General features: G+C 46.2%; 1 protein-coding gene across 1 annotated transcript in view; it reads right to left on the minus strand.

Moving 5' to 3' along the window:
• Slc1a6 (solute carrier family 1 member 6) overlaps positions 1 to 8931 on the minus strand; it is a 28015-nt gene extending 19084 nt beyond the window's left edge. The window contains exons 1-3 of the mRNA XM_051170730.1: positions 8691 to 8931; positions 2350 to 2561; positions 464 to 601 (exon numbers count right to left, since the gene is read on the minus strand). Of these exons, the coding sequence (XP_051026687.1) occupies positions 464 to 601; positions 2350 to 2554 (343 nt within the window). The 5' untranslated portion in view covers positions 2555 to 2561; positions 8691 to 8931. The remainder of the gene's footprint in view (positions 1 to 463; positions 602 to 2349; positions 2562 to 8690) is intronic.
• Positions 8932 to 14841: the final 5910 nt, after the last annotated feature.

Consider the following 14841-nt stretch of genomic DNA (forward strand, 5'->3'; position numbering starts at 1 on the left):
TATTCCAAGATCAAATCTAACCATTGCAATGAAGATCAGATAGGCCCTTGAAGACAAAAATATTTACCATATAGAAGAAGAAGAAGAAGTGCCACATAACCCTTCCATGGCTGCTTCTCTTCCTCCACCCTCTAACTTGGTACCTTACCCTGCATGTTCACCCACACCCCACCTCCTATTCATCTACCCCACATCTTAGCTCCCTTCCCTGGCCCCTCCACAGTCTTTTTTTCCCTTCTGGATAACCCTGAGCTCTAGCAGGATGGTATTTTAAAAGAAGCACAAGAAAGTTATCGGGATACATGATTCACGTGACAGCAGGATGAAGGCAAGACCCAAGCATGACTTGAGTTGATGAGTTGGGAAAGGCCCGGATGGCTGACGTAGCCCCGGCTCTTTGGTTCTTTCCCCAAGTTTGGGCGCTGGGTAGATAACGGAGATGCACAGTGGCTTGGGCTCTCACCTGTGACGAGGCTGGAGACAATGAGAGGGAGCACCAGCATCTGCAGCATCCTCATGAGCAGCTCACCAGGAAAAGAGAAGTACTTGATCTGGCGATAGGAGAGCTGGTATGGACGTAAGGCAAATGCCAGGCTGACACCTAGAGCCAGGAAGAAAGGGTTCATGGAATAGACTGTGGATCTCAACCCCAGGCACGGTCGGTCTATCCACCCCCCAAGAGAGTGTGGTGCAGTGAGCAGTGAATATTCTATGGGGACATTTATGTGCATGGACGTTGTGTGGATTTGTGTACTCATGGGTATATGCGTGTGCTTGCGTGTGGGGGGGTAAGGGTGTTTATGTATGCAAGGGCGTGTGTAAGAGAGTGTGTACATGGCTGTGTATATGTTTGGGTATGTGCATGGGTACTTGCATGAGTACGTATGTATTAGGCATGAGTGTGTATTCTGTGTGCATGACTCTGTGTGTACATGGGTGTGTTAATGGGTATGTTTGTACATGTCTGTGTGTGAGTATGTATAGACATTTGTTGAGCATGGGTATTTGGGTGCATGCTGTGAATTTGTGGAAATGGGTGTGTGTGTCCATTTGTGTGCACATGGACATGTGTGCACCACATACATCTGTGCATGCATCGGTGTGTGTGTGCATTCATGTGTGTATGTGTATACTGTAGAAATGTACAAAAGTATAGACCATACAATATATGCAAATGTATATATGTCTGCACCTATTTGTGCATACATGTGCATGTATATGTGACAGTGTATACATTCAGTTGTGAACATAAATGCATGGCTAAATTTTTTGTTGTTCAAGAAAATTTTAAACGTTTCATATATTTATACAATGTATATATCCATAAACCACTGCATCTCGCATGGCTAAATTTGTTGGCTCATATAAAAACGTATGTGCATGCATTTTCTAGGTGTGTCCGTAAGAGTGTGACTCTTCTGTCTGTGTTATCGCTTTCAAACACGGAGGTGCATATGCACTTAGCCACCTAAGTATGTAGACATGATTGCACATATAAGCATCAAAGTGCTCATAACATCTCACACAGCTGCTGGCCCTGGTATCCTTGGGTTCCACACTGTCAAATTAATCAAACACATATGGAAATTTTTAGGGGGAAATGTATATGATGAAAGTAGAAGAGGGACTATTTGAGGAAAGGAAAAGGACCGGCAAGGGGTGATTAGGTAAGAAAGGGAGAAGGAAAAAGAATATGATCAAAACACATTGTATGTGGGTATGAAGGCGTCACGATGAAACCCACTATTCTATCCAACATACACAAAATGTTTAAAAACTGTGTCTGTTAAACATGTAGAGTGTATTTTCTTGTCTATATTCCCTCAATGATACAGTAGAGCAACTGTTTACCTGGCAGTTACATTGCTTTGTAACTAGTAACCTAGATAGCAAGATAGCCTCAGAGCCTATCTAAATACTACCCTCGTTTTATTTAAGGTATTTCAGCATCTACAGACAACAAAAGCTTGTGAATAATCAAATCCCTGGGTACCCAAATCAGTGGACACTGAAGTGCCTTAACTAAAATGAGGTGTTGTTTGCTGAAACCACTCTCCAAGTGTATGATGGATTGCTGCCTATTTATACACACGTGCACGGTTTTTCTGTGTGCATCCTTTTCTGTGTGCAATCGTAACGTGCAAGTCTGCGCGGTGTACTTGTATCTGTGGACATACCTACACATGTGTCATCACATCGTGTTCATGCAGCTGTGTTTGCCTATGTGTGTGCCCTCTCTGCCTTGTGTCCTCAGAAGGGCTCGGGGAGGGGCTTGTGAAATGAAAGCACCAGAAAGAGCAAGCGAAGAGAGAGCAGCTAACAGAAGTCCTGCCCAGAAGCAGAGCTCACCAATGATCACAGCGCTGACTGTGAGCAAGATGAAGGCGTTCTGGCGCAAGAAGCGCCGCACGTGCTCTCGGGTCATGGTCTGCAGGCGCAGGCGCGTGCGCAGTGCTCTCTGCTGCAGACTGTCCTGCAGGCCCTGCAGACAGCCCACACCACCCAGGCGCTGGCCGCTCTCCCTCAGGAACAGACTGTTGCCGTGGCTGCTCATCGCGTCTCTGCGGGGGACAGAGGAGACCAGGTCTGGTGAGGGAGAAGTCCCGAAAAGGTTTGCTTAGGGTGAAGGGCCGGGCACTGGCAGCTCGGAAGTGAGGGGAAGGGCGATATTGATACGTTGGTATGTTACTTTGCCAGAATGCTTGAGACCTTCACCTATTGGATTCAGTGTTCATGTCGTAGCAGCAAAAGGTTAAGGCATTCGGACCCATACACCAGAGAGGATGGTTAGAGACAGGGTAGAGAAAAACACCAAATATTGCACAGTTTTAAAGGTTTTTCTGCCTCCATCCTCCCCCTTCATTTCACTAAAATCATCTCAAACAACTGGGGGCTGCTGCAGTTCTCAAACCTAAGTGCCAGAACTTTGCTGAGTGTCTGTTTCATGAAGGGCTCTTGGAAGGGCACCTTTAGGCTAGTCCCACGAACCACAACAGTTGGGTGTCCAGCCGGAAGACACGCATAGTCGGTTTTTCAATCAGACAAAATCACCAAGTGCCTGAAAAACAGTGGGCAGCCAATGATGTGGCTACTTTGTATGCGTGACCAGGGGAGAGATGGGGTCCCGTGGGAATCGCTTGGGAAAGAAACAATGACAATTCTGGTCCAGGCTTGTTCATGAACCTCTTTTGGATTGATACCTCAAACTTTGTGTTCCTTTTTTTACATTTGCCCATATCTATTTAACCTTATTAACTTACTTTTTTTTAAGGTATTCAAAGTGGGATGTTGTATTTTCCATAACTTAAAAAAAATGCTTGTAAATATAAAACTTCCCAATGTGTTTAGCAACCAAACACTTGGAAGTTCCAAAATAGCTTGGAAATTGTGGCTTTCAATACAAGTTAGGGCAGTTCTCTAATACCGGCTACTCCAGAGGCTGAGACAGGGGGTTACAAGTTCAAGGCCAGTCAGCACTTGCAATTTTATTGGACCTTGTCTTAAGATAAAAAGTTAAAAAAAAAAAAAAAAAAAAAAAGAGCTAGTAGCCAGAGGTTAAAAGATGGCTCAGTGGTTAGGGGTACACATTATTCCTGCAGAAGACCAGAGTTCCATTCCCCCGCACTCACATCAAGTAGTTCAAAGCTGCTATAATTCAATTCCAGGAGATCAGTGCCCTCTCCTGGCCTCATTGATACCTGCACTCACATGTGTACACACACACACACACACACACACACACACACACACACACACACACGAATAATCAAAAAGGAAAATAAAATTCTTTGTTTTTAAAGAGGGCTCAGCGGAAGGGTACTGGCTTGCCATGTGCAAGGCCCTAGGTTCAGTCCTTAGTACTGATTATCTCAGCTCCGCGAGTCGCTGGGAGTCCAGGCAGGCCACCACATGCAACCTTGAACTGCTTCGTCATTATTTTGTCAATGTTTTGCTGCCACTACTCAAGTGGTGACTAAGATGGTTGCCCTCCATGTCTGTTTAAGTTATCCACCCATTTCCAAAAGACGGGCCATCTAATTAGGCTTGCCATGCCCTGTATCCTGCAAATCAAAGCTCTGGTACTCAATGTTTTAAAGCCCCAGTTAGGATTTTGCTCCAAATGGTCCCCTGAAGCCACAGCATTGCTTCTCAGCGCTTGCTCTGAACACCCATAGACCCAGGACTGCAAGCTTCACAGCAAACAGGTAATGTCTCCCTGTCCTCTGGACACCATGGTCCCAGTTACTAAGTGATAACTCAAAGTCACGCATGAATCCCAAGAGCATTCAACTGAGTCCAAAGCAGATAGGAGCCTGGACACTTGTCTCTTTCCTTCGCTGCCCAACAAGCCATGCCATTCAGTTCAGACAGCTGGTTCTACAGATCCGCACCCTCAGACACAACAAACACTGGATGGAAAATACTCGGTGAGTAAAGGCTAGGGTTGCACACCCTCCATCTCAGCACCCAGGAGGCTGAAGACAGGAGAAGCAGGAGTTCAAGGCCAGCCTGGGATTCATAGAAAGACTTTGTATCCAAAAAAAGGCACTCAGTCAGTCAACTCACATCTAACTAAAAGAGTATTGACAGCTGATGGATTGGCATGGGGGGGGTGCTGAGAAATGGCCATTTTCTTCAGTGATGTGGCCTGTGATGGGCTGCCCATGCTTCAGTGGATGGTGCTTTATACTCCTGGGCGTAGCGGAAGCACTAAATGCACTCAGTAAATTATTTAAAGGAAGAAAAAAACAGAAGAGGAGAAAGCAGCAGCATGAAGTTAGGAAGAGAATGTGAGGGGCTGGGTGGGAAGAGTTGAAGAAGGAAAGACAGGGTAGATACAACCTAAACAGACATGTACTTGTATATGAAATTATTACCAACGAATCTTTTTAACTCAATGGTAAGGCTAGAGAGATGGCCCAGAGGTTAGCAGGGCTTGTTGCTGTTTGACAGGATCCAGGTGAGGTGGCTCACAGACAGAGGAGCCTCTAAAGGAACCTGAAGTCATATGCACATATCCATACATGAATATACATAATTAAAAGGCACAAAATTTATTGTTTTATTACATGTATGAGCATTTGACTCTACATGTATGTGTGCACTGTGTGTGTGGTGACCATGGAGTCCAGAAAAGGCTTTGGATGTCCTGGAACAAGAGCTATAGGGAGTTGTGATTAGTCACGTGGTTCCTGGGAACAGAATATGGGTCCCCTGTGAGAACAACAAACGGTCTTAACTGAAGGACCATCCCTCCAGCCTCAGCATAAATCTTATTCTTAAATAAATGATGGTGTGAGACTAGCGTGTGCAATAGCTTGGGTTTAATTCCCAGCACCAAAAATCAATCAATCAATTGATAAAGGTATTTAATCTGCATCTGTATTCGGCATGAACAGACTTTTCCTCTTAGCATTTCCTAAACTATACGTACAAAAATAAACTCTGACTTTACAAAAGTGAGGGTAGAGAGGACCAGATGGCTTGGTGAGTAAAGAGGGTTGCTGCCAAGCTTGGTGACCTGAGTTCAATTTGGGATCCACGTGATGGAAGGAGAGAACCAACTCCCATAAGTTGTCCCCTGACTGCCTTGTGTATACACGCATGCACACACACACATACAATAAATGTAATAAATATATATATGATATATATATATATATATGCTGACTGTAGCCTAGTAGAGCCTAAACGAGTGCTGGGTGCTCAGGGGTATAGCAGTCATCAAGTGTACATGATGCTATAGTGGAAACTAATTTTTTATAAGCTTCTAAAATGTAATAAATGTTTTTAAACAATGTGTTCCTTCCCAAAATTGGAGGAAGGGGACAGGGAGTCAGCCAACAGGTAGTAATTAACATTTTTAAAATTTTAAATAAATAAGCAGAAACCCAACAGATACTCAAACAGATGCTCAAACGCAAGGCTACCTTCCAACACCTTCTCTATGCCTGCCCAGATCACCATAAACTCCTGCAGCTGTGATTTGTCACTATGTTGACTCTTCCTCTTTAGCTCAGTGGACACTCAATAATCGCTCCCACTCACAGGGCATGGTGAAATCTTTCATAAAACAAAAGCAATACAGGATGCCAGACCAAGTTCCATTACACTTCCATCTTCATTAAACACTTACCATTCCTTTGCGCCGGGAGCATCTGAACTTCTGTCTTCTAATCCTTTATAAAAGAATAAACTGTTGAACATTATCATCACCCTCCCCTACCCCATCTCTCCTCTCTACTCGTTCAAGGTCAAGATTTGTAGCTTGCACATGAATGAGATCACACAGCATTTGACTTTGTGTACCTGGCTTATAAAATTAACATTAATCATTTGGGAACATGCTATAATGGAAACTAATTTTTTATAAGCTTCTAAAATGTAATAAATGTTTTTAAACAATGTTTTTAAATGCTTGATTTGAAAGTATCCTCCCCTTGGGCCTTCCTGGAGCTCTTTGGCCCTTGGGGCTCTCAGGCATCTCTCGTCAAGGCAGTCACTTGCTCTGGCTTCTCCTGGATCTAGGTCCTCTCTTTGCCCCTGTCTCCTAAGCTACCTGTTCTGGGAACGGCCTTTCCAGGATCCCTAACCTCTGCAAGGTAAAGAGCCCAAGCATGGGTCTCCCTCCTTGTCCCCTCAACTCTTGAATGTAATGCACTATGCCAGACACCCCTAGGAGATGACCCGAGGCTCAAACAGGTGATAAACTTTTAAGACTGGGAGGTCTTTGAAAGGGTCTGTCTCACTACACAGCTAACACCCAAAGCTCAGGGCTATTAGCAGCATGGCCAGAAAACAATAGAAAGAATAAAGGGGCCACAGTGTACCATAATAAGCCCTGGGGGAGAAGAAATGTGTGTTTCCTACGCTGACCATATATTGGCTATAGATGTGTAATGGCACCAACTCCACAGAACAGGACATCATCCTAGGATAGAAGGTTCATCCAAAAAACACTTGTATGAGCTGGGGCGCAGCACACGGTGGTGCAGGCCTGTAGGCCCAGCACTTGAGAAACACCACCTGAATGGCAAGCCTGGGCTACATAGGGAGCTGTTGTCTTCTGACTCAGAGAGAAGGAGGGGAGGGGGGAGGGGGCCATTAGTACTTTTAACTAAATCATAATGTGATGTGATGTAGTGTTGGCTTCAATTTCAGCCTTCAGAAAAGAAATATGCAAAAAAGATCTTTTTGTTTGTTTGTGTTTTTCATATTTTCTTTTTATTTGCTGATGCAGCCTGAAGCTGTGCAGCTTGCTCTCTCTTTCTCTCTCTCTCTCTCTCTCTCTCTCTCTCTCTCTCTCTCTCTCCTCTCTCCTCCGCTCTCTCCTCTCTCTCTCTCTCTCTCTCTCTCTCTCTCTCTCTCTCTCTCTCTCTCTCTCTCTCTGTGTGTGTGTGTGTGTGTGTGTGTGTGAGTGTGTATTGTGTGAGTGTTTGACCTGTATGTAACATGCCTGGTGCTGGTAGAAGCCAGAAGAGGATGTTAGAGGCCATGAAACTTGTAATCAAACCAGGATCCTCTGAAAGAGCAGAAAGTCCTCTTTAGCACCGAGTCATCTCTCTAGCCCTAAACCTGTGAGTTTAAATGGCCTGCTTTTCTTTCCTCCCTGCATTTTCAGACTTAGAACTAAGCCATCTCCAAAGCCTTTTCTTAAACAATGGTTTATATATATGTGGGGGAGGGGTCATCATAGAGTGACGCTGTGCTACCTGGAGGAATAAGAGGAGGGAAAGGCAGGATAGAAATTAACCACACACACACACACACACACACACACACACACACACACACACACTTGAATACAGCCTCATATCTTGTGGGCAATTGACACCTACGTAATCTTTTATGGACACCCAGTCCCAAACAGACTCTTCAGACATATGGCCACACACAGTCTTCAGAACTGCAAATCCATATGTGCCATACCAGACACACAATTACTCCACACAAATACTCGCTACATTCGTGCACACCAGCAGGCATGTAACCTCGCACACACCCTCACATACGCAGCCCCACGCATTCAGCATCAGCCATGCGAAGTCTGTCTACACACACACACACACACACACACACACACACACACACCACAGCCATGCACACCATAAGACTCAAAGCCACATACTTTGAGTCTCCTGCACAAGTACCCCACACAAATGAAATTACAAGGACAGTGACATTCACACAATTCTTAGGCACACAAGCACCATGCTTGAGCACACAAAACTCAAAACATTCAAATACTTAGCTACACACAGCTCCTTAGAAAGCAATCCCACCCCACCCCCCAAAAATCACACAAATACAACCCATACACAGCATCTCCATACACAGCTCTCCGGGAATGGTGGCCCGACAGCAGTCATGCCTGGAGTGAGGTTATGAATCCCCTGGTAGGGAAGAGAGAGTCTAACCCAAGAAACAGGAAAGGCATCAGATTCAATATTGCAAACAGGACTGTCTGAGAATTGAGTTTAGAGAATGGGGTGTTCGGGAGATGGAAAGGAGATCAAAGGATCTAGCCACAGGAAACTCACCTGGGCTGGGGCAGAGGCAAGTTCATTACCTGTAAAGGGACTGGGAAATGCTGGGGAAATGTTAGGAGAAAGTGGAGACATGTGCACAGGGGACCCCCTCCTGACTCGGACCCAGAGCCTGCCCCACGCAGGGCCAAATGTCCCACTCACCAGCCTTGGGTCAGCGGGACCGCCTTGCCCGCGCCTCGGCCTGCGCGCTGCTCCGGGATGAAGAAGCCAGAACCTACGGAAGCGCTGGGCCGGGTCCGCAGGGACCCTCCAGGGACCCACGCTGCGTCTGCGTTGGGGACAGGACGACAGAAGGACCGGCGTGGAGCAAGGACGCGCTATGCAATCGGAGGGATGCGGGCTGGCCTTGCGCTCACGTGGGCGCTGGGGGCGCGGGTCCGGGGCGAGGGGGGGGGGAGGCGGGACCCCCTCTGGGATGTCCCCCTGCCGCAGCAGCACAGGAGCTGGGGGACGTGGGGCGGGCGGGGTGGCCCGCCTACCCTGCACAGCCTCCGCCCCTGCGCCGAGCCGCGCCTCCGAGCCCGCCCCCTGCCCCTCCCAAGTCCTCCGAGGACAGCAGGCCCCCTTGGGGTGCATGGGGTACCCGGTGCTGGTACCGCTACGCGGGCGCCCACACCCTCAGTGTGTTTCTGAGGCAGGGGGAGAGGAGACAGCCAGCGTCTGGTGACCGCAGCCACCACGTGGGCTCTCTGGCCAGCTCCTCCCTTGGGTGCACCTTTCTGGACTTTACTGCTGTGTCCCTCTCGGCCAGCCCTCTCCTTCTCTGAGCCTGGCCTCCACGCTGAAACAAGGGAGGTGACTTGGCCGACCCAAGAGAAAATTACAGCTGAGCAAAGTAAAGCGCCCGCTCCAGCGTGTAAACGCTCTCTGCAGCGTGAAGCGCTGTGCAAACCGGAACCTTTCATAATTGCTGTTACCGTTGTAATTAATAGTATCCTTTGCTGTCTGCTGCGTGTGTGGGACTGTGTGGAGCTGCATTTTGCCTCTCAGATGACACTGACTTGGTTGCTTCCAGCACGTTAGTCCTTCTGAGAACTGAGGCTCTTTATAGAGTTTGGAACAGAACCCAGCGGGAGAATAAAAGTCAGTGGGGGCGAAATGGCCTATAGCTTGCAGGGCAAGGCTGGCGACCTGAGTTTCGTCCCTGGAACTTCCATAAAGGTGAAGGAGAGAACCGACATCAGAAGTTGTCTCCCGACCTCCACACATGTGCCAGAGCAAAGTCGCCAACACAAATATGCACACTGTTGTTATTGTTGCCGCTGCTGTTAGTGCTGTAGTCAGCAGGTGCCCGTTATAGTTATTACTGGGCTACCACTGGCGGCAACCTCATGTATCTCGTAGATTCCTTTAGTTATAGTCATTTGTGCAGCCCCATGGAATAGACATTACCACCCCAGTTTGCCAAGTACTGGGTGGTTATAAAGCAGCACAGCCAAAGAGCTGCCCCCTAACTTCGGTCTTTATTCAGACAGCCCTAGCCTTAATCCTTAAACACACTTGCTAACTAAGGCGGTTCTCAATCTTAGCCGTACCTTTCAAACACCAGGAAAACTTTTGTAAAATTCTGATGCCAAATCAAAACTGCGCTGAGAGCCTATCTCCAATCCCCTCCCCCCCGCCCCCAAGTCAGTGTGGCTATCACCAATAAAAAACAGCAAGAAATTCTGGCAAGGATAGGGGGAAAGGGGACCTTTATACTTTGTTGTTGAGAGTGTAAATTAGTCTGGCCACTGTGAGCACTGCTATAGAGGTTCCTCAAAAACTGAAAACAGAGGTGATTCAACCTGGCCAAGCTTGAGAATATATGCCTAAAGGATTCCAATCCAAAGATCCACAAATCAGGTGTGTGGCTACAGCCATGATGTGAGATCGTTCCACAAGTTCACCAAGCACTGAACAGATTTAAAAAAAAAAAAAATGCAGTGCATGTGCATAGTGAAATTTTACTCGCCTGTAAAGAATGAGATGGTCATGTTTGCCAGAAAATGAATAGAACTTAGAGTTGTGGTTTTAAATATAGTTTTATTTATTCTTGGAGAATTTCGTACATGCACACAATGTATTTTGATCATACCCTTGTCCTTCGACTCTTCCCAGACCTTCATGTCCACTGAGTTTTAACCCACTAGTCCCACTAGGCCTGCTTCACTGCGGATGTGTGTGGCCATCCACTGGAGCACGGTCAAACTACCAGGGACCACCCATCAGTTGTCCATAGCTCCTTAGCTGTGGGTTGGTGCTTATGAGCTAGAGAGCTCTCTAGCTAGACCTCATGCAGGCAACCCTTTCTGAGACAGGGGGAGGGGAGACAGCCAGCATCCGGTGACCACAGCCACCACCTGGGCTCTCTGGCCAGTTTCTCCCTGTAGCTATGAGCTCATGCATCCAACAGCCCTGTCGTGTCCAGAAGGCTTTGCCTCTCAACCTGCCCTGACCAAACTTCTGATTCTGCCTGAACTTCGGACCAATTGAATCGCATCCCGGGAATGGAACCTAGACAACATTGGTCTATTCAAATAACCCTGCAAGCGATATTAAGGTCTGAGTAAGGCGTAGGTAGGGCCAGACCACACTTTCAGCCAACCCTGCCTCCTTCTCGCTCCCTCCGTCTGCCTGTGACCTGGTGTTTCTAGTGCTAGTTCTTTATATCTTCTCATCTGCACAGCCCTGTGAAGTAGGCATTACCATCCCTGTTTGTAGACGTGGCAACAGGGACTCAGAGAGGCTAAGTAACTTTTCTCAGGGAGCACAGCTGAAAGTGCCCCCACTCCCCCAGTTCTAATCTTTGTGCATGCAACCCTTGCTCTGGTCCTTGAGCATATTTGCTGACTCAGGTGGTTCTCAGCTCTACCTATCCACCACATCCCGACGCCAAATCAAAACCACACTGAAGCTGCCCGTGCGAGCCCCGTTCTATAATTCCGATACAGTGTATGTGATTCTGGGCTTCAAGCTTAAGCTCTCAAGCTATCCACAAGGAAGTTTCGGGGACTGCAGAGGCAAGTGGAGCTCAGGAGATTTAACAATCTCAGAGAGGATCAGGGTTGCGGCTCTAATCCAAAATTCTCCAGTTTCCACACCTTCCATGATCTGCATGATACCACAGCTGGAGACACGTGACAAGCCACAGTGAAAATCCAGGGGCACTAAGACTACTGCAGACTCAGTGTGGCATTACACACCTACGATACTTGCATTTGGGAGTCTGAGGCAAGAAGATTGCAAGCTCAAGGCCAGCCTGGGTTACAAGTATGAACTTTTCCTCTAAACAAGAGAAAAAATCATATGTAAAATGGCCTTCAGACAATTTGTATTAGGTGTGTGCAGCAAAACTGAATTTTATGTTTCGACTAGAGCCACATGCCCAAGATATCACATTATGTACACACCAATAATCCAAAATCTGAGATGAAAATGCAAAATCTGAAACAGGGACTGGGGCAATTAAAGCTCTTGCAAGCCAAGTGTAAAAGCTGTATGGGCATAGAAGGCCATCTCTAAGCCCAGCCTCAGAAAATAAAGACAGGAGGATCTCCAGAGCTAGGTGGTTATGGAGACTAGTCATATTGGGGAGCTCTGGGTTTGGTTGGGAGACACTGCCTCAATATATAAGGTAGAAGAGCAATTGGAGGATGATTTCTAACATCCATCTTGACCTTCCATATGCACACACACACACACAAACACACACATACACACACACAATTTCGTCTTAGTTAAGACAGTCTATTCTAGAGAAAGCCTCTTTAAGATTAAGGAGGTTCTGAAAGGAGGTTCATTAACAATAAGGAAGTAAACAAAAGTCTTGAGAAATCCCTGAAACTTAGTAGATTCACAGACTCTTCCTTTATATAAGTAGTAAGGACTGTTAAGCAAAAGGGACTCCCCAACTTTTCAAGCTGCCTGCATATCGTGTAGAGAACTCTAGATTGTATGAGCCGTCACCCATGCTGAAAGTAACTCATACTCCAGTAAACGCTTTGGTTCACCAAGTCAGACTTTGGTGGTGTTGTTACCCTGATCAGTTGTCAGTTCCCTATCTGGACTGAGTGGAGACTTATTTTACATATCTCCAAGAAAGGTGGTCACGCAAAAGTGGCAATACTAGAGAGGCTGAGGTAGATATCTCCCTAGATACCCCTAGGGAGACTAGAGATACCACAGCCATGATAATTGTGAATACACAGCAGCTTTGCCTGCTGGTCCTAGGCCCGTACAAGCTGGGCCCTCCTAACAGTCAGCTACAGAGGGAGGAGGAGCTCACAGGACCTCACCACTTACAACGGAGCTATTGGCAACTAACAGAGCCTAGGAGAGGGGAAGGAATAGCAAGTAGCTCTGTAAGTTCTGATGGTTGGTTCCAAACTCAGGGTTCCACAGATGGCTCTAGTTAAACTCTGTGGGACACACCCAATGTCAATATCTGACCTTTGCATGTATTTACATATACACACAAACATACGCACAAAGTACACACTTGAAAACAAATCACATTCAGTGAAAAACAAAGCACACACAAAGGCCACGCATCGTATGTTCCTGTTCCTGTGAACTGTCCAGAATAGGTCCATCCATAAACACAGAAAACACATGTGTGGGGCCTGAGGCCAGGGGAGAACAGTGCGAGATGTTAAAGGGGTGGGATTTTCTTAGGGTGATAAACTTCTGTAGCTGAATGGGGTGATAGTTCCCCAACTTGGTGGATCATAATAGGTAAGGTAGAGTACCAAACTCATGTTCTTTAAAATGACCATTGCATATGACATGAATCTCCCCACCCCCCAGTAAAACATACAGACAAACAAACAAACAAACAAACAAACAAAAACAATTGACTAAAGAAAAAAAAACACTTGGCATTTTAGATAAATATTTCAACGCAATATTTTTCTAAGATTCACTTATTTTAAAGGAGTGCGTAGGGCAGGGAAGGTTGAATACAGTAAATGAAGTGCCTGCAAAGTCAAGTACCTCATGTCTGGGCAATAGTGCCAGGGGATAGCTGCCAGACCTGCAAGAGCACTCTGTGTGTGTGTGTGTGTGTGTGTGTGTGTGTGTGTGTGTGTGTGTGTGTTGTGCATGCTATACCAAACCCCAGCACCTCATAGCATTAGATACTACTTAAAAATAATGACAAAATACCCACATGGTGCATATTGTCACCATGTAAATAGTAGCAAGGATCCTGGGTTTTCTTTCTGTCTCAGCCTCTTATGTGACTTGGTTCAATAATATTACTGATTGTGTCAACATTTTTATATTTTAATTGTCGTAGTAGTAGCGTTAATGTGGAGGATGACTGCATGACTACGTTTGGGCATTCCTGACATCCTGCACACTACATGAATACTTCATCCCTGTCCTCACCAGGGAGTCTCTCCTCCCAGTAGGTTGTGAAAGGGGCTCAACGTGGCTGTTAATACACATTTACACAGGGTTTGAGCCCAAGTTTATGGCCTGCTGTGATACAATCTCTGGCTCCAGTCAGCTCCCTCCCAGCACAGTTGCCACTTGATGACTGCACACCTTCTTTTAGGGTAGGTAGGCCTGAGCACTAAACAGGAGCACGAGATGGAAGAATCCAGGCTAATTCCTTTGTGTGAAGCACTCCCTACCAATTAATTGGGGCAGAACTAGCCTAAGGCATCCCCGAAGCCCCAGGAGTCATTAAGGGAGAGGAGGGTCTCATTATGGGCTAGCTGCTTCCCTGCTGTTCCCAGGACCCCAGAGAGGTGGGGGCGGGTCTCCCACTCTTGACTCCCACAGCCTCTCCTCTCCAGGCAGCAGGCAGCACAGCTGGATAGGCAAGGGAAAGGTCTGACAGTAGAAACAATTTCAGGGGAACAAAAAAAGAAGTACACAATCAGAAATGACACACAGCACAAAGAAATCCAGTTCAGTCTGCATTTTTTTTTTTTTTGTATTTTATTCCAACTATTTGATATATGTTAGTTCTTGAAACTCCAGATTTTTTTCCCTCTTGGTAGTTGTGTGATAGTATATGGTGATATTAATCACACTTATTATACTTCAGGTTTTGCACATGCTTCATGTTATAAATTTAACTTTATATGCTTCATACTAAAATGAAACCTCATAAACTCTTCCGTGTTTTGAGACATATTTTGAATGTAACAGCAATCAAAGCTCTTCTCTCTTAACTTTAGATCCCATCAAATGTCTTTGGAGTCCATGTTCACAGTAAAGAGTTTTGTCACCCACAACAAATCATTTCCGTATCTTTAGCTTCTTGTACATATTTTTTAAAGTTCCTTTTAAAGGGAGGGGG

The sequence above is a fragment of the Acomys russatus genome, chromosome 28 (genome assembly GCF_903995435.1).
Source record: "Acomys russatus chromosome 28, mAcoRus1.1, whole genome shotgun sequence".
NCBI lineage: Eukaryota > Metazoa > Chordata > Mammalia > Rodentia > Muridae > Acomys > Acomys russatus.